Source organism: Genypterus blacodes, unplaced genomic scaffold, assembly GCF_046128005.1.
Source record: "Genypterus blacodes isolate CSIRO-AG114 ecotype Tasmania unplaced genomic scaffold, CSIRO-AGI_Gbla_v1 ptg000156l_1, whole genome shotgun sequence".
Lineage (NCBI taxonomy): Eukaryota > Metazoa > Chordata > Actinopteri > Ophidiiformes > Ophidiidae > Genypterus > Genypterus blacodes.
In genome coordinates, this window is record NW_027466957.1 from 2,512,807 (window position 1) to 2,535,929 (window position 23,123).

The following is a 23,123-nucleotide window of genomic DNA, read 5'->3' on the forward strand; positions in this document are numbered from 1 at the left end:
GAGTGAGACTCACTGCGCAAATAAGCCTGGAGCCTCCCCAACAACGCCTACATGCACCTCCTCACCATCATCCCTCTATGGTCACACTATGCAAATGAGTGTCATCCACAACACAAAGGTATAAGAGAGGCCAGATAGAATGAAGGGAACATTGATCAGTTCTACAGTAGCTGGTAGACAATTGACATCCCTAAGAATGACAATCAATTGTCTTTTAGTGCAAGGTTTGGAAATTTTAGGATGGCTTCCACTCTCTTTGAGCTCAGGGTTTCACCAGTACAGGAATTTTCATATTCCAGGAAGGTGACTTTCTCCTGGACCAACTGCAGTTTACTAATGCTACCTTGTGGCCTTCTTTTGTTAAGTGTTGCAAGGATGCCATTTTATCTACTTCACAGGCCTGTTTTTCCACCTGTGTGATTGTCCTCACTTGTTCCCGATTCTTCCCTGGCTGTGTTCCCTGTTTCCTGTCCATGTGTCTTTGTGTTTCTCCTTCTGTTTTGTAAGTCAGCCTTTTGTCCTTTTGTTTACGTTAGTTTGTGTTCTGTGTACTTCAGTGTTTCCCTCATTCGTGTCTCCAGTTTTGTGTTTCTCATGCTCCTGTAAAATTACTAGTGTAGGACCATGAAAAAACATTTTGACTTTTGTACCTGTTGGGGTTCTCTTGAATTAAATTAGAGTCTCTACCTTCTTTACCTCTTTGTCCACACATTACAGCAAGAAACACACCAACTTCCAAACAACTTCCATTAAATTCTTTATAAAAAGGACAACTTATTTCACCACAAAAAGCTAGTTAGCAACCTTCCCAAGCACACCAATTAGCGTTTATCTTAGCACCATACAGACATGCCGGTAGAGCAGGGGTCGGCAACCTGTGGCTCCGGAGCTGCATGTGTAACCCGGTTAAAATTGTAAATATGTTTGGTTGAAATTTCACCAAATCTTTGATCTATGCCTCGTTATTGTTCATGTTTTGGATTTTTTGTTTTTATTTGAATATATTTTATTTTGTGTGTCAATACCTGTACTGTCATTTTATGTAGTCTCATGTTAATGACGTCACGGCTGTGCGGCTCTCAGTTCGCGCCACGTGCCATGAAGAGAGGAGCTGTCTGGTCGTGTCTGAGACTACAAGTTGTATTTTAATGGGCGGGCGTCCTGTGGCATTTGTGAGCGCACTGGCTTGAAGAATTCCCTCGAGTTCTCTTTTAGCTCTTTGGTGAACGATGGGAGCCGGCTCCTGTCCGAGAGCCGTTTTCATGTTTTTCTGCAACTTAATACAAAACAGAGTGCTAGGATGGTCTCGGTCTACTGCAGGTACAGAGCAGGGCGTGAAAAGATGAGTGACAGCTGGGGGGAAAAAAGCAGCATTTGGGTGCATTTTAACAATTGTGACAAAATAAAGGCAGAATGCCGAATTTGCAGAATTAGGCTGTCATGTCGAGCAGGGTCCACAAAAAACCTTCACAGACATGAGAACTGTGCATCCAACATTCCAGTTGGACGAAAAAAGAAGCTCCACCCAGGCTCTCAATCCAGTGTGTGTTCTTCCAAACAGGAAAACACTCTGAAGAAAACATTCCAAAACTGTATGACAGATGACGTGCTTCACTGCAAGAACATTCCAACACTATTTTAATTCCTCATGAAAACAGTACCACACTCTCTGGCATCTCATTTACATCACAACAGACTGAATGCATGTGAAGTACAGATGATATGGGAACTAGAGGGAATTTCCTGAATTACAGGGAATGTGAAGGGACATTGTGACAGTGATATGTGGACAGACAGAAAATGTGAAATATGAAAGGTATAGTTTTTGGTATAATAGTAAAATAACTAATAACATTGTTTTGGTTTTTTTACGAGATTAATATGATGTGAATTTATTAGTATGAGCTTGACACTGAAAATGTATACAGGAAAAAACATGCTTATGTTACAGAATGGAATATGTACTAATGTAATAATATGTATTATGTATATTAGTATATCTAATACTAATATGTAATACTTTGCAAAGTTGTTGTCCTATGTCTTTTATGTTTTATATCTTGAAGTGAGATCTTATGTCTTTGAAACTGATTCAAACCATGTTGAAGTCACACTGTCACATTGTAGATATTGAACATCTTCAATATTTATCCAGTCAGTCCCCATGTCTCCATTGCTGCTTATTGTTTGTATAGTATTGATTTAGATATAGCTTCCCCCACATGTGAATGAAGAAATGCTATAGTAACACCTCTTTCAAGAGAAGCACAAAAGAAGACTGTAAAGAATTTTTTTTGAATGAGGGAAGATAGTTTCATATATAAAACAGACGACAGTGGTTCCCACTTTGGGAACTTGACTGTCTATCTCTCTATCTCTCTATCTCTCTATCTCTCTCTCTCTCTCTCTAAACCCAACTGGTCAGCTGGCTGCCCACCTAGAGCCTGGTTCTGCCTGAGTTTACTTCCCATGAAAGTTTGTCCTTGCCGCTGTTGCCAAGTGCTTGCTAATAAAGGAATGTTGGGCTTCTTCAAATGCTCTGTATGTAAAGTGCTTCGAGATAAACTGTTGTGATTTGGCGTTGAATTTAAAGTTGAATTGAATTGAATTCAATACTCAGTTCCACCCATAATGCATAAATAAATAGCATCATATTTATTTCAACAATCCTATTAGATTGATGAGGTGGTCAACAGCTTCTTATTATACAGACATTGCCCCCATATCGGCACAATATATTGAGCTAACATAACACACCCACACAAACACTCACTCAACACTCAATGATGTGTGCAGCCCCAGGATTCAGAAACACCCCCTCTTTCTCTGTTTGTGCAGCCTTGCTTGCATTTACATTCCATAACCTAGAGACACTCCATCCACAGAACAGCAGCCTCCTGCCCCCCTCCATGTATACACACACACTACATAATAATGCATGTTATACTCGGTCATACTTAATAGCATTTTAGCATCAATCATCAACTTCCATCAACTTTGTATTCAAAAATGAAGACAAAACAAATAAAAGAAGGGAGAATAGGGGAAAAAGACAAAGAATGACAAGAGAAAAGAGGCTGTGTAGAAAAAGAGAAAGAAAGAAGCAAATAAGAAACACAAAAGACAGATCTCATCATGAATATAAGAAATAGCTCAACCATTCAGATAAATACAGTCCAAAAAAAAGGTAACATACTTGAATCCTAAAGGTGGTGGAAAAAAAGTATAATGTGTACAAAACGGTAATACTCAAGTAAAACAACTTTAAGATGTTATACCTGAATGTTGTACTAGAGCAAATGTGCTTAATTGTGTACAGAATCACATTGATGAAAGGGTTCATTTGTAAACAGTATCAGCTCCGCAGGGTTTTCCATGCGTCACCATCATTGTTCACACACACACACACACACACACACACACACACACACACACACACACACACACACACACACACACACACACACACACACACACTCACCCCATTGAGTCCTTAGTGATGTTTCACACCACAACCAATGAAACAGATCTGTTATGAGGCAAACCTGAAGTGAGTGCATATGTGACAATGACGCCGCCAACCTGAATGCTGGTGTGAAGGTAACCATAGCAGCCGTTAAGAAAGGCTGCCATCACCACCATAAATAAACCGTCTTGATGGGAGGAGGACTGCTTTCTACATTTTCACTTCGTTGACATTCACAGGGATTGTCTATCTGTTTTAACTAAGGTGTGTGTAACTCTAATTACATTATCATTCACCTGAGCCATATATGGCTAAAGAAATCATTTTAACCATTGAACAACAGTAAATATAAAGCCATTAGAAGGACACTGAAAACCAGCACAAATTACAACACAATTATTCATACAAACACAACCCATTGCTTTTTTGTGACCAATTGTTTTGTTTAATTTTTACAACATAAATGTAGAGAGTAGAACTGTACAGTACAAACTATAAACTCAATAACCCATTAACTATACACTACACACACAGCTGTTATCAATTCTAACCTATTGGGAACCGAAGGGTCGCCAGTTCGAGTCCCGTATGGACCAAGTAAGTGGACTGGAGACTGGTGAGTTGCCAGTTTGCCTCCAGGGCACTGCACTCTTCGCAGTGGTTCTCCCTGCTTTGCTTTTCAAGGGTGAAGGCAATGCGTTGCATGGACTGCGCGCCGCATGCTTGTGTGCTCAATCATCTCGCACACATAAAGACACACACACACACACAGCTGCCAGACACTTGAAGGATCCCTGATTACAGTTATATAGATATATTTATAATTTTTTAATTTTGAAATAATTTTAGAGGCCCGAACCTTGGTGACCTCATAGGTGGCTACGGGCTTTCCTGCTATATGTTGCTACTAGAACTGTGTGTCTCTCTGCATGTATATTTGATGTGAAACCTTAGCTAGGGTTGTGTCGCTGCATGTTTCTGTTACTGTTTTTTTGCCGGGTCTTTGTCTGCTACATTGTGCTAAGTGATGATACATGATGTATATTCTCTGTATATTTAGTATAGACTGTAGCTTCAATGCTTTTATTCTTTAATGTTTGTATGTATACATGTGGGGTGGCATGGTGGCTCAGCTAGCCCTCTGGCCTCACAGCATGAAGGTCCTAGGTTAGATTCCCGGTCCTTTCCCTGTGGAGTTTGCATCTTCTCCCTGTGTTTTTGTGGGTTTCCTCCAGGTTCTCCAGCTTCCTCTAAAGGCATGCAGCTTATGTGAATCGGAAACTAGGTGTGACTGTGTTGTCTGTCCGTGTCCGATAGGCTGGGCCCTGTCTGACCCTGTGGTGTACCCTGCCTCTGGACCAGTGACCGCTGGGATAGGCTCCAGCACCCCTGCCAGCCTATGAGGGTAAGTGGCTATAAACTGAATATATATATGTATTTATCTTTTGTCAGTTGCCTGCCCAAGGACTATAGGTTGTCTCTGACACATATACAGGGAATGTTATCAATGTGCACTGTCCCTTTCAAACTAAATAATAAAATGAAAAATAAATAAAAGGTTCCACAGTTAGAAAGTTGATGGATATGATTTTGTAAGACAAAACAGATTCAAGTTAAGCAAAGCACTGCAGCACTGTGGTGAAAAGTGGCTTTCTATACTTATGAATCAATGGAAATATATCAAAGCTATTGTGCTTTTATTCTAGACAACCTTGAATGAAATGTGCTGGGATGGAATGTCCTCACTGACCAACAGTTGTCCAAAAGAAGACCTTGATGTGGGTTGTGGTAGGAGCGACAAAGTCTTCCCTCGATCTTAGTGATAATTAAAAAAAAATTGATTTTATAAGCAATACACAAGAATTGAAACCAAGCACTTTTTAAACATTTTTGAAAGTCTTATTCCTGCTATTCCTTATATTGTCTGAAAACAGAACAAAAAGAAAATACCATGACAGCAGTAGTGCTGAATGTAAACCACAAGCAAAGTTGGTCATTGCTATCACTATAGCAACACCAGACAGTGGAAAAATAATGAGTTCTGTGTATTGTATGTGTAGAAGTCATAATGGGACCCCACCCCCCAATATGTCCTCAACCAAGCATCTCCTGCAGGCTCTCTGCTGTTCTCCTCCCATTCCCAGTCTGGCCTGGAAAGCATGTAGCACCTAATCCTCATTAGCGACCCTTTCAACGTTCAAATTAATTGTACTATTCATATACATCAGTAAATACCCCACAAAATTGAACAATGCAGAAATGCCGAATTGTATGGCTCTGGCAGTGATTTGTGGTGGGTTTGATAAGTAGTATGTGAGACAAACTGAAATCTTCTTATCAGATTACTCTAGTCACAATAACAAGCGTGACTAGAGTAATCTGATGATTTGATAAGTAGTTAAGTGCAGTGAATTGATGGTGTGATTCACCCTGTAAAACCCGCCTGTAAAACACGCTACTGGCCAAAACCTATAATATCTCCAATTTGGACTGTAATGACATCTCACAGCAACTCAAGAAGTCAGCATGATTGAATACAAATAATTTACCATGCCAGAAGCAGAGTCATGAAGAATAAAATAAGGTAACAATAAAGGCTGGAGCAACTTTTGAATCATCACAGAGATCTGTTACCATATTGGTTGTCATGTGACATTGTGACAAGGGAGGAAATAGTATTTTCCAATAACTTTCCAGCGACTTTTAGGTTTGTCAAGTTGCATTGTTCCAGACCCAATCATGTCACTAATGTCAGCACTCCAAATATGAAACCAACCTTAGTGTTAGTCCACAGCACTCTTCAGCAGTGGTTCTCAAACTGTGCAGTGGTTCTCAAACTGTGCAGTGGTTCTCAAACTGTGCGTCGAATCAAATAAAAATATCTTAAATGCGACTTAAAATAAGTATAGCCAGTGCATTTGTCGGTGCCGGCTCTGTGTGTGTGTCTGTGTGTGTGTGTCTGTGTGTCTGTGTGTGTGTTTGAACATGCTGTGGGTGTGAGAGGGACTGCACCATATAGGAGAGTTGTTGATATGAGAGAGTTCTAGTACCAATTTGTACAATGTGGCTGTGACTGACAAAGGTCAAAATAAATAATATTCTTATGAGGAATAAATTTGCTTCCTGCTTGCATTATAGTTTATTCTGTATATATTATAGTACATTTTTCTTTGGATGCTAACTGCATTTCATTGGCTTGTACCTGTACTTTGATCAATAACAATACAGTTGAATCTAATCTAATCTTATTTTGCATAGCAGCTGAATAGGGTAGGCCTACGCTACTGTATTTTAACATCGGCCATAGTGGTGGTACTTGGAGAGCCAAATAATTTCTGATATAACATTATCCCATTTTGGGATAGTCGTTTTGGTGAAAGAACAAGCAATTTTGAAACATTTAATGATACTGATACAAATTGAATGACTATAATTTGGCTGCAGAACTTTGTGAAATGGTCAACCTACATCTGAGGGGAGACAAAATTCATAATCTAATCTCTTCTAACCAAACGACACTTGGTTGAAACCCCTACGTGGCATTCACCTCCCTTGACTTGTCCTGCTGAATGTTTGAGGAAGATAAGAGTGCTTTCCATTGCAGAGACACTCACAAATAAATGATGCATCATGCGCTCACCTGCTTGACTTCCCACGTTTCCTTTGTGTGGTTCTATCACAGCATGTTGTTCAGACTTCCTGCAAGGCACCTAAAAGCATTTTGCCATTTCCTCTCCAGCAACATGGACTCTTTTTGTGTGGCCTGAATTGCCAGAAGATCAAACAGACATCCTTGTTGGTTGCCGAACAGCAGGACTCGTCTGCTGCTGTACACTTGCTGACTATCTAAATGTTTGACCACATTTGACAATGGTCTCATCAAATACATTCTTAAAATGGAATTGAGGTGTTTGTTGTTTGGCAGAACAATATTGCAGCAACAGATCCTGGGTTTGACTTTTCTGAGTGCATTTTAGGCCTATTCATTACATTCACAAATCATGCACAAATATCTTATTCATGCCACAGACATTGTAGGAAGGGGCCTCCTAGTTGAATCAGCCCACCCCCTCAAGCATCATTTAAACACTTACAAATGCTTTTATTGAACTAACACCATGTGAAGGGATGATTTGTCTGGTTTATGTAATGTATATTCTGAAACATTTTCTGTCTCCTTTTGTTTGTGTGTAATACAGAAATACAACAAAATTTTAAGCATTTCTGTCCCATTTTCTGTTTGGTTTTAAACTGTCATAATAGGATGTCACAGGATTGGCAGGGCTCAGGACAATAAGGATCCATATTATTAAAGCGCAAGTTCCCATGGCCCTGCATTTCAGATATTATATGTATATACGTTCTTCATATTGTAAGATGTTCCTTGACACATTACATTTTTGGTATTGTTGCTATTTTTTGAGAACGGCAAAGAAACTAAAATATCTGCAAATACATCCTCTGTCATCACAGATATGCTGCAGAGCTGGAGTCATTCTTAGCAGCATGAGTCTGTCACTGGAGGTTTAACCAAAGGTTTAACTTCCAGTGAAAGAATATGAACCATGAGAATTGAGAATTGAAGGATGGAAAGAAAGATATTATTATTACTTAATTTTATTAGACTCTGTATATCTTTAGTTAGACTGCAGTGATAAAGTGGCCCAAATCTTATTATTTGATCATATATGATTTATTTTGTGTGAACAGCAAAAAACATGGAATCTGATCTTTTGATATCAGATTTGGACTACTTCCATGTGGTTTTGGAACCCAATACATATCTGATTGTGATAACGCAGCCGCAGTCTTACTCGAATGATTCAAACTTGACGTTTGTCAAAGAAACGAGAAAGCTGGGCAACAACAGTAATGCAGTGTTTGAAAGACAAAGAAAGCTATGTAACAATGTAAAAGGAGTTAGGAAGTCCCCAGCCCATTCTCTCTCTAATTGGATCATACCTGCTCTGACTACTGATATGAACATTCTGTTAATATCAGTCAACTGAATTCATAACTCTGTGTTCATTTTTAGAAAACCTACAATGATGTTAAGAAAGTCTAAAATCTAAAAATTGTTCAGATCCATTCAAGAGAGGAAATAAGTGAACTTCAATAGAAAGTGCTGTTGTGCTTCTACTCCTTCCACCTCTGGATCGAGACCGACTTCAATTTTGCCGAAATTGTCATTTATTTTTCCCTGGTCGCATGATATGTGTTTTCGACATTTATTGATCGTAGGCTGGGTTAAGTTAGATAACCTTAAGCTGGCTTGGAACAATACAGCTTAAATGAATACCCTGCATCATGGCGTCTTTAAAAAAAAAATCCCCCTATTCAAAAAAATGTGTGTGGATGAAAACAGAAGGTATGATGAATGTTATCTTGTGTAAATTAGTATAGGTTTATATAGACATGTAGATGAGCATATCAGTTTCTCTGTCCATGCTGTATTCTTCAGTGGCATTGGCCTTCAGGTTGCTGTGGTAACGCCAGGCATGGAGATGTAGAGAGGGAAAGGAGGTTGTGTGGCAGCTGAGTCAGAATCTAAAATGAGTGTCCTTGAAACTTGTGAAAGATATTTATCCAGAAGCAGAGCAGGCAAATTATAATACAGATACTGCGGGCAAACAGCAGAGCGAGAGGGTGACAAGGTCAAAACCACGTCAACACATGAGCTTTACAGGAGTGTGACACACACAGACACACACACACACACACACACACACACACACACACACACAGTAGAAGACGAAGGAGATTGAAAAGATCATCATAATTATCAACTTAAACCTTGAATAACTGTTGTTTTGTGTTTGATATGCAATATGTGTTGACATGTCTGATATGAGGTATGCCAAATGCCAGTATTATAATGTAAACAAATAATCAAATGTGACCAAATAACAAGTGAGTCACTGGTCTCAACTCATCATAGTAGAGGGCCAGTGTTTAAGTTGTAGCATTTGTTTATCAATTTATTGAATAGACCACTTGACTATAGCACTATGTATATTCTTTTAGAATCCCACTATACCTACCATCTGTGAAGCCATGTGTAAAATGCGCCCTTCTTTTATAGCATGTTATTCTCACTCAGCCACAAGAGGTCAGCAGTGTGTGGTTTTCAAGCTAGATCTTCTTTACAGCTTCTGTATATAGGCGTTTCTATTATTTGTTTCACCTCATTTACCTTTAGAACAGTTTTTCAGTATCCCATATAACACAACTGTGAAAAGCCCCCATTTGACTCTCACACAGTGTTCCACTTACAGTGGTGCGCATTCCTGTGACAGGGAAGGAGTTGATGGCTCATACTTGGAGGAGCAAATATAAATACCACAATATGTGTAACATTCTGAATTATCACTTTAAGAATGCCTGGATCGAAGATTAAAAGGGTTAATATGTGCCCTGAGCCTCGCCCCACCATTTCCTCAACATTTTGTTTAGCTGCTTACAACAAACAGAGTAACTAACAAACTAACAAAAAATTCAACTAAAAAACTGACAAAAAGCTAGGTGGGTTGAATCAATCAAAGAAATGGGAAAAAAACCCAGATCATTATAGGTTTCACTAATGGTGGAGTTGTTCAAAGGCAGTGGATAACACCATTGTCTCTCAGCAAGAAGGTCGTCGTCCTGGGCTTCAGCTTGACCTGGTTAGTTGAAGGTTTTTCATTAGGAATTTGCATGTCCTCCACATATTAACCAGGGTTTCCTCCAGCAGTCCAAAGACATGCAGGCAGGGCTGTGGCCAACTTTAAAGTCACCCAGGTCCGAACCTTGGTAAATATCCCACAGTGAAAGATGTAATTGTATAACTCAGGGGATTGAATACATTTCCTTTGAGTGTCTCCCTGGCAGCTGTTTTTGCGTGTGTGAGTGGTGATGTGATTGTAGATCTTAGTGCTGCATTTGACCCCAGTGACCACAACATTTTATTACAGAGACTAGAATATCTAGTTGGCATTAGAGGAACTATATGAATTTGGTTTAAGTCACATTTGTCAGATCAATTTCAGTTTGTACATTACAAATGAAGATTAGACACGGCATTCCCCAAGGTTCAGTGCTTGAACCAATACTATTCACTGTATATCTGAGCCTTTAGGTAAAATTATTCAGAAACACTCAAAGCATACATACATACATACATACATACATACATACATACATACATACATACATACATACATACGTACGTACATACAGACCTGAATGTCCTGTAATTTTCTCCTGCTTAACTCTGACAAAACTGAGGTCATTGTGCTTGTCCCTAAACACCTTCGACATACAGCACATTATCTAATGAGATAGCCATCATGGATGACGTTGCCTTGGCCTCCAGCACCATCTAGGAGTCAAAATTCAGGCACATTCTGTCACAGAATGATGCAGAAAAAACTTCCAGGCATTTGTTACTTCTAGGCTGGATTATTGTTATTCACTAATAAGTCTTTAAAGACTCTCCAGTTGGTCCAGAATGCAGCTGCACATGTCTTGATCAAAACTAGGGAAAAGGGATCATATTTCTTCCATTGTAGCTTCACTGCACTGGCTTTCAGTAAAATTACAGAATAGAGAAAGCTCTTTATGGTCAGGCTCTATCATACCTTAAAGAGCTCACAGTACCCTATTACCCCCCTAGAACGCTGCACTTTTAGAATGCAGGCTTGTGGTTCCTAGTATCTCCAAAAGTAGAACGGGAGTTAGAACCTTCAGTTATCAGGCACCCCTCTTGTGAAACCATCTCCCAGATTCGGTCTGGGGGGCAGACACTCTCTCTACCTTCAAGAGTAGGCATAAATCTTTCCTTTTTGATAAATCTTATAGTTAGGGCTGGCCAGGCCTGCCTGTATTGAAATTTGGACCACACCTTGGACCAGTCCCTAGTTATGCTGCTATAAGCTTAGACTTCAGATGATGCTCTGAGCTTTCCTCCTCTCTCTATCCGAGAGACTTTCAGACTTTCTATTTCTAGAGAAAAATTACCCAACCCTCCCACAGCATGCTCCCCAAGATATTTCACGCCCTTCACCCCAACCCTACCCATTACCCCTAACCCCAGCCTCCCCTGCTCCTTCTTCCTGCCCCTTAGAAGTGCACTTTGGATGTTTGCAACTTTTCTTGCCAAGCCTCCCATAACATCCCCTCCCTGATATTTCATTACCTTTACTATTGTTCTCATACTGTTCTCCAACGCGTCCTCTTAGTAGTGTGTGTATCAGCTGTGCCTGTAAAATCCCAAGTCTCCCTTTTGTACAGTTTATTGTTATTATTAGGTATTATTATTCTTGGAGCCCTATTGTTTTTGCTTGTGTTTTTAATATTATTATTATTAGAGAACATTTGAACATTATGAAAGAACATTTCAGCAATCCATTCTTCAATGCTTCTACCAACATGGAAAAAAGCTTTCACGTGGTTGGTGGTAAAATTGGAGGACATGAAAGCCCTGTAGGCATATAGCTTGCAGGAGAGGTTTCATCCCAACTTGCTAACGTTGGTGACATTGTTGAGTTTATCAAAAGGCAGGTATAAATTGCAAGTGACCCACTGTTTGGAGACCTACATGATTCTCCAGCAGCAGCAAGAAAAGGATGTGTAACATGTTAAATCCCATCCTTATTCTATGGCAAGTAATTATGAAGTAGCTTTGCGACTGTGGACAAGAAATTGCAGCTGGAAAAGTGAGAAAAGAGAGCTCACCTGTGATAAAGGCTTGCTTGTTTAGTGGAGCTGGAGACATCTATTTGAAAGTTAGACGCACGATGAAAAGATGTCCTTGAAATACAATGGGGTATGTTTCAGCTGTTTGACCATTGGGCACAAAGCTTGTAAAAATGTTGTCTTTCATAAAATATGCAATCTGTTGCATGTCCACTCCAAGGAGAGTGAAACTGGAAACAGGAGCAGCAAGTGATTTGTAGGGCTGCACCTAGCGATTATTATTTTATTCTTTTAACAATCAATCTACAGACATTTTTTTTTGCGATTGGTTGCGATTGGTCGATTAATCAACACATTACAAAAAAAACACAAACGTGGTGAGATCCTGGGGTGACAGCTTCTGTGCCTCAGTGCCTCTGAGCCTGTCCACGCCTCTGTACACGAGCCCCCACTTTGCTGGTGTTATTCCATGTTAGAATGGAACTTGTGACACTGAAGGTGGAAACAATGAATTAACTCTGAATCCAGTAAATAGTTTTTGTCATACAGAAGAATTATCCACAGCGTAACTGCGCAAAGTGACCGCCGTTCTTCTTCTTTGTTGTAATTTGTACAATAACAGACGGGAGTTCTCCTCCTGGCCCGAGTTGTTGGCCCCGCCTACCCGCGTGTTTTGGTGCTGTGGAGGAACAAACCACGCCCCCTGTTCTCTCTTTGTACCTGGACGCTGGAACATTTTGTTTACGAAGCCAAGTTAGTTCTTACAGCTGGACAGATTGTTCAATTGCATGCAATTTCGCACAACTAATGGGGAAGTCTACCAATTCGATCCAGAATTACGTTTAACGCTTCAAGACAGCAACTGCAGAGGCGTAAAGGCGTCGGACTTAATTCTTTTGAATTGAAGTTATGAAAGATAAACACCGTAAGCCTCCATGCTCACGTTCAACAAAAAGGAGATTATGGATGTTTGCGAAGCGAAGAAGAGGAGAAAGGTAAGCGGGGCTATGCGGGGCTGCAAGCGTAACATAGCCAGAAAGATGAAGCGGGAGGCGGTCAAAGTTCTTCGCTCGCTCACGGTGGAGGACAACAGCCGCATGGAGCCCACGAAGGAGGAGGACGACGACGACGAATGCTTCTCCATCGGCTTCCTCCGAAACGATCGCCTGGAGTCGTCTGTGGTTGTGCCTCCCCGGTACAGCCTCGTACGGGAGGTCGGACGGGGAAGCTACGGTGTGGTGTACGAAGCCAGAGCCCGGATGTCAGGGACCAGGGTGGCCGTGAAGAGGCTGCAGTGTGAGGCTCCGGAAAACGTAGAGCTCGCCCTGGCCGAATTCTGGGCCTTGAATAGTCTGGAGAATCGACACCAGAATGTGGTCCAGCTGGAGGAGTGCGTCCTGCAGAGGAAGGGCCTGGCCCAGAGGATGAGCCACGGGAATAAGCGCTCCAGACAGTACCTGCGGCTGGTGGAGACGTCACTCAAAGGTAAAGGACAACAACTGACGGCTTCTGTCAGTCAATGAACACAACATTTATCAACTTCATTAACACACTCCGCACACTCTCAACTAATACCACCAATATACCACGTATGATAACTTATAATACATCTAAAGATTAAAACAGCTCCCATGAAGGCAATGCAATTGTTGATTATTGTGTAGGTTTAATATCAGGCGATTATTATTTTATTTTCTCATTTTGATGAGTAACCAATCCAAATGACGTTCTAGTCCATCTTAGTTGTTAGTTCTCCTTTTGATTTCGGTCTTTAAGGGTGTTTCACGCGTTTGAAATAAACGTATGCATGATATGTTTATGGTCATTTTAAACATGTGTGTTATATGTACATACATAATAGCTTTATTCAAGTAGGAAAGGCTTAAGTGAGTGGATGAAGTTGTTCCATGTAACAGTGCTTCTTCTTCAGTGTATATGTCCTATATGCTGCCCCCATCAGGGAGAGTACACCGTGTGTCTATGTGCTAGAGAACACAGTGTACTAGTTGGCAGCAGTTTAACCCACAGCCCTTATGGATAGAATGTCACATGCTAAAGAACCACTGCAATGATCCCGTTTGAGATATAATGTACTAAAATGACAGATTCTTAATTGTTTTATTCAATTTTGTTTGTGTCATTATGTTTATTTAACCAATTTCACCTCTTTTGCCTCTGTATTTCATAGTGTAAGTGATTCCAGGTCCAATGCTAACTTCCAAGAATAAATCCAGGATTAAAATGAAATGAATGTGCTGTTTTTCCTTGCCTTCTTTTAGACGCCTGTTATGTCACTCACCATTCAATCAGCTTGTCTAGTAACGTTACGTTATGTGACTGATCTGTTTCCCCCATTATTGTTACAAAGTATGAGGTTTGGGCAAAGCAGTGTTTTCGACAATTAAATATGGTTTCTAAATCCTAAGAATCTCAGTAATACAACAACCCACAGTGATTGTAAGTCATCAGTTTGGTAGCAATACTTCAAAATACTTTAATCTTCGAGAGTTCATCTAAGTCAAGTTGGAAAACCAAAGTCATGTTTTATTTTTATTCCCTTCATAAATAGTCCGAAGCTCAAACATCATGTGTTTACTATTTTGTTCTCAATGTTCTTCATACTGTTTCATAATGAAGCTTCTAAATAAAGTGATAAATCGATTTTTTTTTAAAGGATCACCCCATCATTTTATTGGTCATGTCAGCACTGTCAAAAGACAAAAATGTTAATAGTTATTATGAGTTTTTGCGAAAGCAGGTGTGTGCTTCTGTATACTTGTCTGAAATTCCTTTGTGTGATTGAATTGTTGTTGTGGCCTTAAATTGTGTGAGGGTTTTTTGCTATAAACTCAAATGACGAGATGTCTCTGCCTTTTCACTCTGCATCCTTTAGGGGAGCGCATCTTGGGTTACCCAGAAGAACCATGCTACCTCTGGTTTGTTATGGAGTTTTGTGAAGGCGGAGACCTCAACCAGTACATCCTGTCCCGCCGGCCTGATCCCCACACTAACAGGACTTTCATGCGCCAGCTGACCAGCGCTGTGGCTTTCCTGCACAAGAACAATATTGTTCATCGTGATCTCAAGCCAGACAACATACTAATTTCACAGAAATCTGGTTCACCTGTTCTCAAAGTGGCAGACTTTGGTCTTAGTAAGGTCTGTGCCTGTCTCAGTTCTGCTGGGAAAAATGGGGAAGAAAACCCTGTAGGAAGTACAGGTGGCAGCAACAAGACTAATATGGTCAACATAAACAAATTCTGGTTGTCATCAGCTTGTGGCTCTGACTTCTACATGGCACCTGAGGTTTGGGAGGGCCACTACACAGCCAAGGCTGATATCTTTGCCCTGGGCATCATCATCTGGGCAATGGTTGAGCGGATCACTTTTATTGATGCAGAGTCCAAGCGTGAACTTCTGGGCACTTATATTCGGCAAGGTACAGAGATTGTACCTGTTGGGGAGGCGCTATTGGAAAACCCCAAGATGGTTCTTCATATCCCTCAGAAAGCCAGGAGCTCAATGTCTGAGGGAGTGAAGAAACTCCTGCAGGACATGCTAGCAGTGAATCCCCAGAACCGACCCGATGCCTTCCAGTTGGAAGTACGGATGGACCAAGTCACGTGTGCTGCATGACACACCCAGTTTACCACACCCCTTTCCTGTTTAATACCCTTATCGGCGAAGAAGGGACCAATTTTCATTCCAGGTAAGCTTGTCTTGCTTTTTATCTTTCATTAAAATTGTAGTAATTATAACTTTTATTTTATATATTTTATAACATTAGTGCAGGCCAGGAGATATTGTATGGGTAAAGGTAAAATATGTCAGCTTAAATGTATTAACATGGGCTTACGCATAGTGTAAAGTAATACTTAACCTAAATGTGGATTAACATACATACATACAGTATGTGCCATGATCATTGAAGCTCATTCTTAAAGCCTCTCTAGTGTAATTGCAGCACTTATCTTAAGTTAACAAAACATTGTTGTAATGGGCGTGCAAGGTGAAAGTTGTTGAAAACGGACATGTCAGTGAGCTACTGCATATTTAACTTATCTCTACTGCCTTTACTTCTTTCTGTGGTGTATGAATACGGCAGTAAAATCAGAGGAAACATATTCTCTGCTTTAGGGCTCTCTAGGTGATCTGTGTTCTGTGATCAGACACTGATGTGTGCAGGCAATTCAGCTCTACTAGAATGTGTGAGTGATCAGATGAAAACTTTCCATGCAAATTAGAAGTGACATATCATTTAAAGCACATGAAACAAATACATTTTACACAAATTTCATACTGAAATTGACTGTTCAACTAAGTCTTCATTTTTGAAAAAAGGCAAATGTGATTATGAAGGATGCAACAACGTAATTTGACATTATTTTCCTTCCACATTTTCACGGTTATACCATGAAAATCACCAATCACAAACTCATATTTTCTTTTCCACATTGCTGCGCGCCATGATGCATACCAAAAATAAAACAGTTAACACCTTGACGACTAGCTATATAGGTCTGAACTTTTGTTGTTAAGTGAACTGTTTTGAAAAATGGTATATCTGACTGATAGATTCTCAAATGCCACTAAAATTACTTCATTGTGAGTACAATTGTTCCTTAGATCTAGCCAGACACACAAAAACATCTTTAACATGGTATATGTATGTTCTTTCAATAGTGATGCATCATTTGATACAGTGTTGTGCCCAGAACACCATAGCAACCACCCTAGCTATGTCTAAACGACCATAGAAGACCTATTTGCAAACATGCTGACCAGTGTACCAACAAGCCACAAACACACTTTGTTGATTTATTGTTCCATAACTTTTCAACACAAAGCAATCAGCCCCACATTTTCTTTTAGAAACTGTACTTGTCAGTTGGACTGTAGTGTGGATGATTGTTGTTTAGATGCCTTTTTATTGTTGCTTTATGTTGACCTTTTTGACCTGCCTTCGTATTTGCAGCTTTGGTTACTACATGATGTGGAGTCCGGGGAAAACTGAACTGTGAAGAAAACATCAATAACTTCAATTTTACCTGCTGATGATTTAAAACGCCAAAGGAGGGATCGGCTATCCAAACCAGGCCAACTGTACTCTTCCTCCTCTTACGATGGATATTATCATCACCATGGTGCTCAGGATTTTTACCCGATGCTGACTGAATGTGATCACCAGGCTTTAAGACATTTCTCTTTTTCCCAGAAGCCCTTTGTAGCCCTGCTCTCAGCTGAATATTTTTACTGTACACGCCTGAGGCACAGGTTACAACATTATGCCAGTGTTTAGTGAAAGCAATAGCTATCCATCTTTTAAATGACAGAAAATGTGTTGATAATCAGTGAATTACTATGACTTATCTTACAAAGCATAGGCCTAAGCATAAGCATAGGCCAAATGCTCCCCCCATACATGTGCCTTAATGAAGAAATGTCTCACACATCAAAGCAGAGAAGCAAAGAAGTTTATTTGCCTGCAGCAAGAAGAAGCCAGAAGAAGATTTTCGTTTGTAACACCCAAGTTGTCTGAATGAATAAGTGAGTTCTGAATTTACACATTCTTAGGCTGTGACCCAACTCCACTGACTCCAGTACATATATATTTGACCTAATTCAAGAGCATTAGAATCAGGTTATCATTAAAGCCTTGATAGTTCAGCACGTTAAGTGACTTATGATCTGAGGTTCCAGAGTTCTAGATCCTAGTTGGTCCTTACTTTTTCCACCAGCCATTGATGTGCTTATGGTTAAGGTGTAGTTTATAACCAAATGATATGCTCAAAATCAAATGCAACTTTACAAACAGCTTGACCGCTTATTTTGATGGAGCTGAGACATGTAAGATTGCGTCTTTCTGTTTTGTGCCAGAAATGACAGCTTCTACTGACAGTGCTACTACTCGAGTGAACTCAACCCTGTCTTTTTTCCCAGTGAACTCAACCCTGTCAGTTCAGGAGGTTGTGGAGTCGGGGTAAAGGTGCTGGTTCAGAAGTCAGCCTTTTATTTATGTCACGCCAAAATGATCACAGAGTCATATTAATCTGTAGTACCTGAGAAGTTGACAAACTGTATTTGTAATCTTCAACAATATTTTGGACAGAAAGACAAAGGATGATTTCATAGACATTATTTTCATCAGACGATATGTATCATCGATGCACTGAAGCTTTGAGTAGTGAACCAATTTTCAACACGTTTCATATGCTACAGAATAGGTGAGGTGTGCATGTACTGGAGGCACAACTTGTAAGACCTTCAGGACATCATCTGCATTCGTGCAGTCATTTCAATGTATTTTGGACGGGTATTGACATTGTACCACCTATAAAGTCAATAACATGGAAGCATGGTTAGATTATTGAATGTGGTTCTTAAAGCAGCACTGACCCCAGACATGGCTCCTTTCATTACAGGTGTTTTTGGAGCCAGGCACCAGCGCTGGTTCAGGAGTCACTTTTTGTAACCTACATATACACAATATTGCGTGGCCACGTCTTAAAGTAATTCACGACCACGACTTAATTATTTTGTTCCCACATTTTAATAATCAACTATTTTTTCAACACAGGATGTCATCTATCTTTTTTCATATGTCTGTACTTTAAAACAGCCTCGTAAACATCAGCTTGATTCTTCCTCATGATTCACCGGTTTGGTGTTGGTGTACAATTACATTTTTCCCTCCAAACCTTACATTGCAGATTTTCTGCAACGTCATCTTTCACAAGAACAGAAGTTTGTTGAGAGGAGTAATTGATGTCAGCCAGCAGACTTTACATGTGTACTGCACACGTCAAGTTTCAATCACATCTGACTTCCCGTTTTACCATCATTCAATTTGAAATTCACTCTGTTTCAACGCACACTGTGAATGTTAACTGTTTTTTTCAGTGTAATATGGAGGGCTTTTGCTTTGTTATTACTTGGAGCATATTATGTTTGACACTTAAATTAAGATCAGAACACATTGATGAGTCATTCATGAAGAAATTTGAAGAAATGTAAGATTGTGTGGTCTGGGATACATCAGTCCACATTTTTTGTTAAACAGGAAAAAGGTTTTCAAAAATAAAAATTGAAATGATATGTAAATATGTATGTCATGCTGACTTGCATATAGTCCACAGCTGCATGTGGGCATATCTCTGTTGTGTCACAAAAGGGAATTCACCCGAGATGTCATTGTACACAATAATAAACTATGGAAATCAAAGACTGGGCACCCTTAATTTAATCTGAATATACTGTATAAACATCACCCTCAAAACACTGCAGACTTCTCTGGGCATGAGCGCATCTGAAATGGCCTGATGCAGAGTGGAAATGTGAACTGAGGTCTGACCAGTCAACCTTTCACATTGTTTTTAGAAATAATGGACACGGTGCTCATTGGGTGTGCTTGTTCCTGAGTGTTGTGTTGTAATGTAACACAGTCGTAAACATGCCCCTGTCCCAACATTTTTGGAACATTTCCAGGCATCAAATTTGGAACGAATTTTTTTTTTTAACTATGAAGTTGAGCAGTCAAAGCATTATTTTGTACTATTTGTTTTCAATTAAGTACAGGAAAGAGCATTTTTTAATCACTGCTTTCTGTTTTATGGAGTTTTGTATGTGGAGAAGATTCACTCCAAGCAAGAGCTCAGGTCTGAAGTTTTTAACTCAACCCAAATCTGTAACCTATGATACATGACCCCACACTTGCCATAGTTCCATTGTTTAGAATGCAAACCTGGTTGTAGTCCAATAAAAACATTATTCCAGCCCATGTTGACCATGTTTTTCAATGAATGTACACAAAGAAGACCTGTACGGGCCAGTACGCCATACTGCTAAAAGATTCAGTACCGGCAAGAGGGGGCATCGCATTCAGCTAAAGGCCTCAGCTCCGACCTGCAGCTATACATCACAAGAGAGACAGCACAGTTAGGGAAGTTATGATGTTGATGACACCAAAGGCAAATCACTCTCCTTTTGTTTCAACAGCAATTAGTAAGATAATAAATAATACTCTTCAGTCTGACTATACTACTTACCAGCACAACACCACCATCTTGTTATACTAACATTAACATGATTAACTAAAAGTCACTTTGGTCCATACCATTTGTTCACATGCAATGAACTGAATCAGGGTTACGCCGTCAGGACTCTGCGCCCCCCTCTGGCCTCTTCATGCTTTAACTTACACTTCAAATTCTCTTGGTGGCATTATCCATTTTATATGCATAGGGCAATGTCCCATAGGCATACTGTCATATATGGTCTTTATTTGCTTACTTGATAGTAATTATTATTAATTAATGCTCTAAAATAGCATTATGGTTGCCATTATTCAATGCAAACATGGGCCTGAATGTCACTTTGAAACAAATTTTAGATTATGTAATTGTTTTTTATTTGCAGAAAGAAGCAAAGCCAAATGAGTTAGGCCTTCAACATTTGTCCATTAGGTTTTGTTGCATGTGCACGTTGAATGATTGAAAGACTTTAAATGATTTTCTGCCATGAGTCTGGCCATCTAAGGAAACAAACATAATGTGTTGTTTGATATTGTAAATGTAAAACATGATGGGCCTAATGGCTTCTTCTTTTATGTTTAGACTTTCCTAGTAGACTATTGATCTGGGCTAATGCCTTAATGCTTTTAAAGGGAGCTTCATATACCTTAATGACAGCATCAAGATGTCTTAAGTAATCATTTAATGCAACATTTTCTAATAGGTGAAAGAAGTGACCAATGCCGATTTTTTTGTTAGTTTGGTTTGGATCCCAGATTGTCTCCTGTATTTATAGGTTGTGTTCGTCTGAAATGTCATCTTCAGCCTTTTATTCATTTCATAGAACAGCCTTGGCTGCTGCTGATGAAGGTAGGTGGTACCCCAAGTGCAAACACAGCAAGTATTGCTTTATTTCTCCTACAATATCCATTAATACTAATGCATTTCACCAAATACACTTCTTCCCCAGAGTTTTCAGTGCTCTCGTCTCACAGGTTCCTGTGGAAGCCTGTCCTGTAGAGATGAAGTCCCTGTCCCGCACAAAACTCACAGGTGAATTCGTTCTTGAATTTCCACGCTGTGAAGCAAATTAGAAATGATATACTTAAAAACTTACTTGACATCACTTCAGTAGAATCATGTTTTCCCATGTAGGCAGTTTGTTTATATTTGGTGTTTGAGTGGCTGAGTTTAATCCAGAAGTAGTTTTTCTAGGTTTCACCAGAAGCTGGGCCTACAGCAGTTTTCTGTGTGTGGGTGTTTAAATCCCAGGAAGCCTTTACAGCCCAGACCTCTTTTCCCCTGTTCCTTTCTTTTGTTTCTTTACTGACCGGGTATACTTTGGTCCAGCTTTCTTCATTTCACACACATTCTCTACACACATTTACACTCACGCATCACCTTGCGCACACACTGATTCCACTGATGGACCATTTGCCCCTTTGTGTTTGTTTGCAATTAATTTGGAATTTAATTTGTTTCTTTAAATAAAATTGGCCAATTTGACCATTATGGCTCTATGAAAATATTTTTAAAATCATAACACAGGTATCCAACACGAGATAACAAACTCCTCAATACCAAATCACCCGATTTCAAGTAGTTGTTTGGCAATATTTAAGGCTTTATGACATTGAATCGTCACCAGAACTACAGATTAATCCAAGAACCTTAATTTACTTCTATTCAATTGAACTGTTTTTATATAGCGCCAAATCACAACAAAGGTTATCTCACGGCACTTGCTCATATCATAACATATCCCATTTTTTGTGCCTGGCTTCATTTATGGGACACTAAATCACAATAGAGTTTAATTTAATGTAAGTGTCATTTCAGACTCATCTGTCAGGTGCAATTTTTTCTAAAAAGACCCCACACGTTTGGGTCTCGATAGCTTCATTATAGCACCCCCTCATGGTTGTCCAGTGTCTTGGGGGCGCAGCACTTGTGCTTGGACCCCTAATAATTCATTTAATGAAATATGTGACGTGAATAGGTTTGACCCTGTGACAAAAGTAATCACTAGCGGTTCAAATAAGTTGCAATGAGAAAGAGCATATCATGACATCACAAGCATGCAGATTTCCTCCAGATAAGTACCATGTACAGCCTTCTCTGTGTGATTTGGAGGCATTAACTAATCATTTCTAATTGTCTTAATTTGATTTAAAATTAGCAGCCCTGAGGTTTAAAGAACTCCTAAAGATGAATTTTACCATCATCCTAGCCAAAAATGTGACCTCTGAGCTCCATTACAGCTGCTACACATGGGCAGGTGCTCTCTGACCTGCATAGTATAAGCATTAGAACAGAGATGTATCACCATAACTCCTGTCACTGCCCCTCCCCAGTGGTAAAAGACTATTTCCAGTCAAGGACAGAACACACTGAAAATAGCCTGTTGTGTGTGTCTATTGTCATGAAGACATAGGACTCCTCACTACACCCAGCAGATATTATAAAGGTGAACACATTATTAAGAACACTGCACATTTCATGACATCTCACGTCTTCACTTTCGGTCTGACTTAAACATGTTCCTTTGAAGTCAGTTTAAGTGTTAAGGTGAAATGGATACGGCTGACTTTAGTAGCTTTGTCTGTAATGTCATCCAGATTGTTGGCTGGACCTTTTCAACTGGCTCATGCAGTACATACTTCATGGTGCCCTATGAAGACCGCGTTGGTGGTCCGTTTGCTTGAGATCTCTGTTCTAGGTAGACGCTAACATAACACATAACACAAATACACGTGTACCAACGGATCTGGTAATGCAGTGATGTTTTAAACGCTATTTGGCAAATCAGTTCACACAGTTGACTATTCAGTGACAAGTTTTGATCTGCTCCTGGACACGTTGTAGTGTGCCTCTTCCTCAAGCATCAGCATCTGCTCTCACGCGCTCTCACACCCATGTGTTTATCTATTGTGTGTTTTTGTCTTCTATGAGCTATCTATCTATCTATCTATCTA

The 23,123-nt window shown here is 39.8% G+C and overlaps 1 protein-coding gene across 1 annotated transcript; it reads left to right on the forward strand.

The window, feature by feature from the left end:
- The first annotated feature begins 12,870 nt into the window (after positions 1-12,870).
- stk35 (serine/threonine kinase 35) lies at positions 12,871-19,295 on the forward strand. The gene is made up of 3 exons (XM_076166719.1): positions 12,871-13,624; positions 15,033-15,848; positions 17,115-19,295. The coding sequence occupies exons 1-2, from the start codon at positions 13,075-13,077 to the stop codon at positions 15,773-15,775; spliced, it is 1,293 nt and encodes a 430-aa protein (XP_076022834.1). The 5' UTR covers positions 12,871-13,074; the 3' UTR covers positions 15,776-15,848; positions 17,115-19,295.
- Positions 19,296-23,123: the final 3,828 nt, after the last annotated feature.

Bases quoted from the DNA above. Each gene is read 5' to 3' on its own strand.
- stk35 (XM_076166719.1), top strand. From the start codon at position 13,075: ATGCTCACGTTCAACAAAAAGGAGATTATGGATGTTTGCGAAGCGAAG. The intron at 13,625-15,032 runs GTAAAGGACAAC...TGCATCCTTTAG, and splicing joins GGTGGAGACGTCACTCAAAG to GGGAGCGCATCTTGGGTTAC.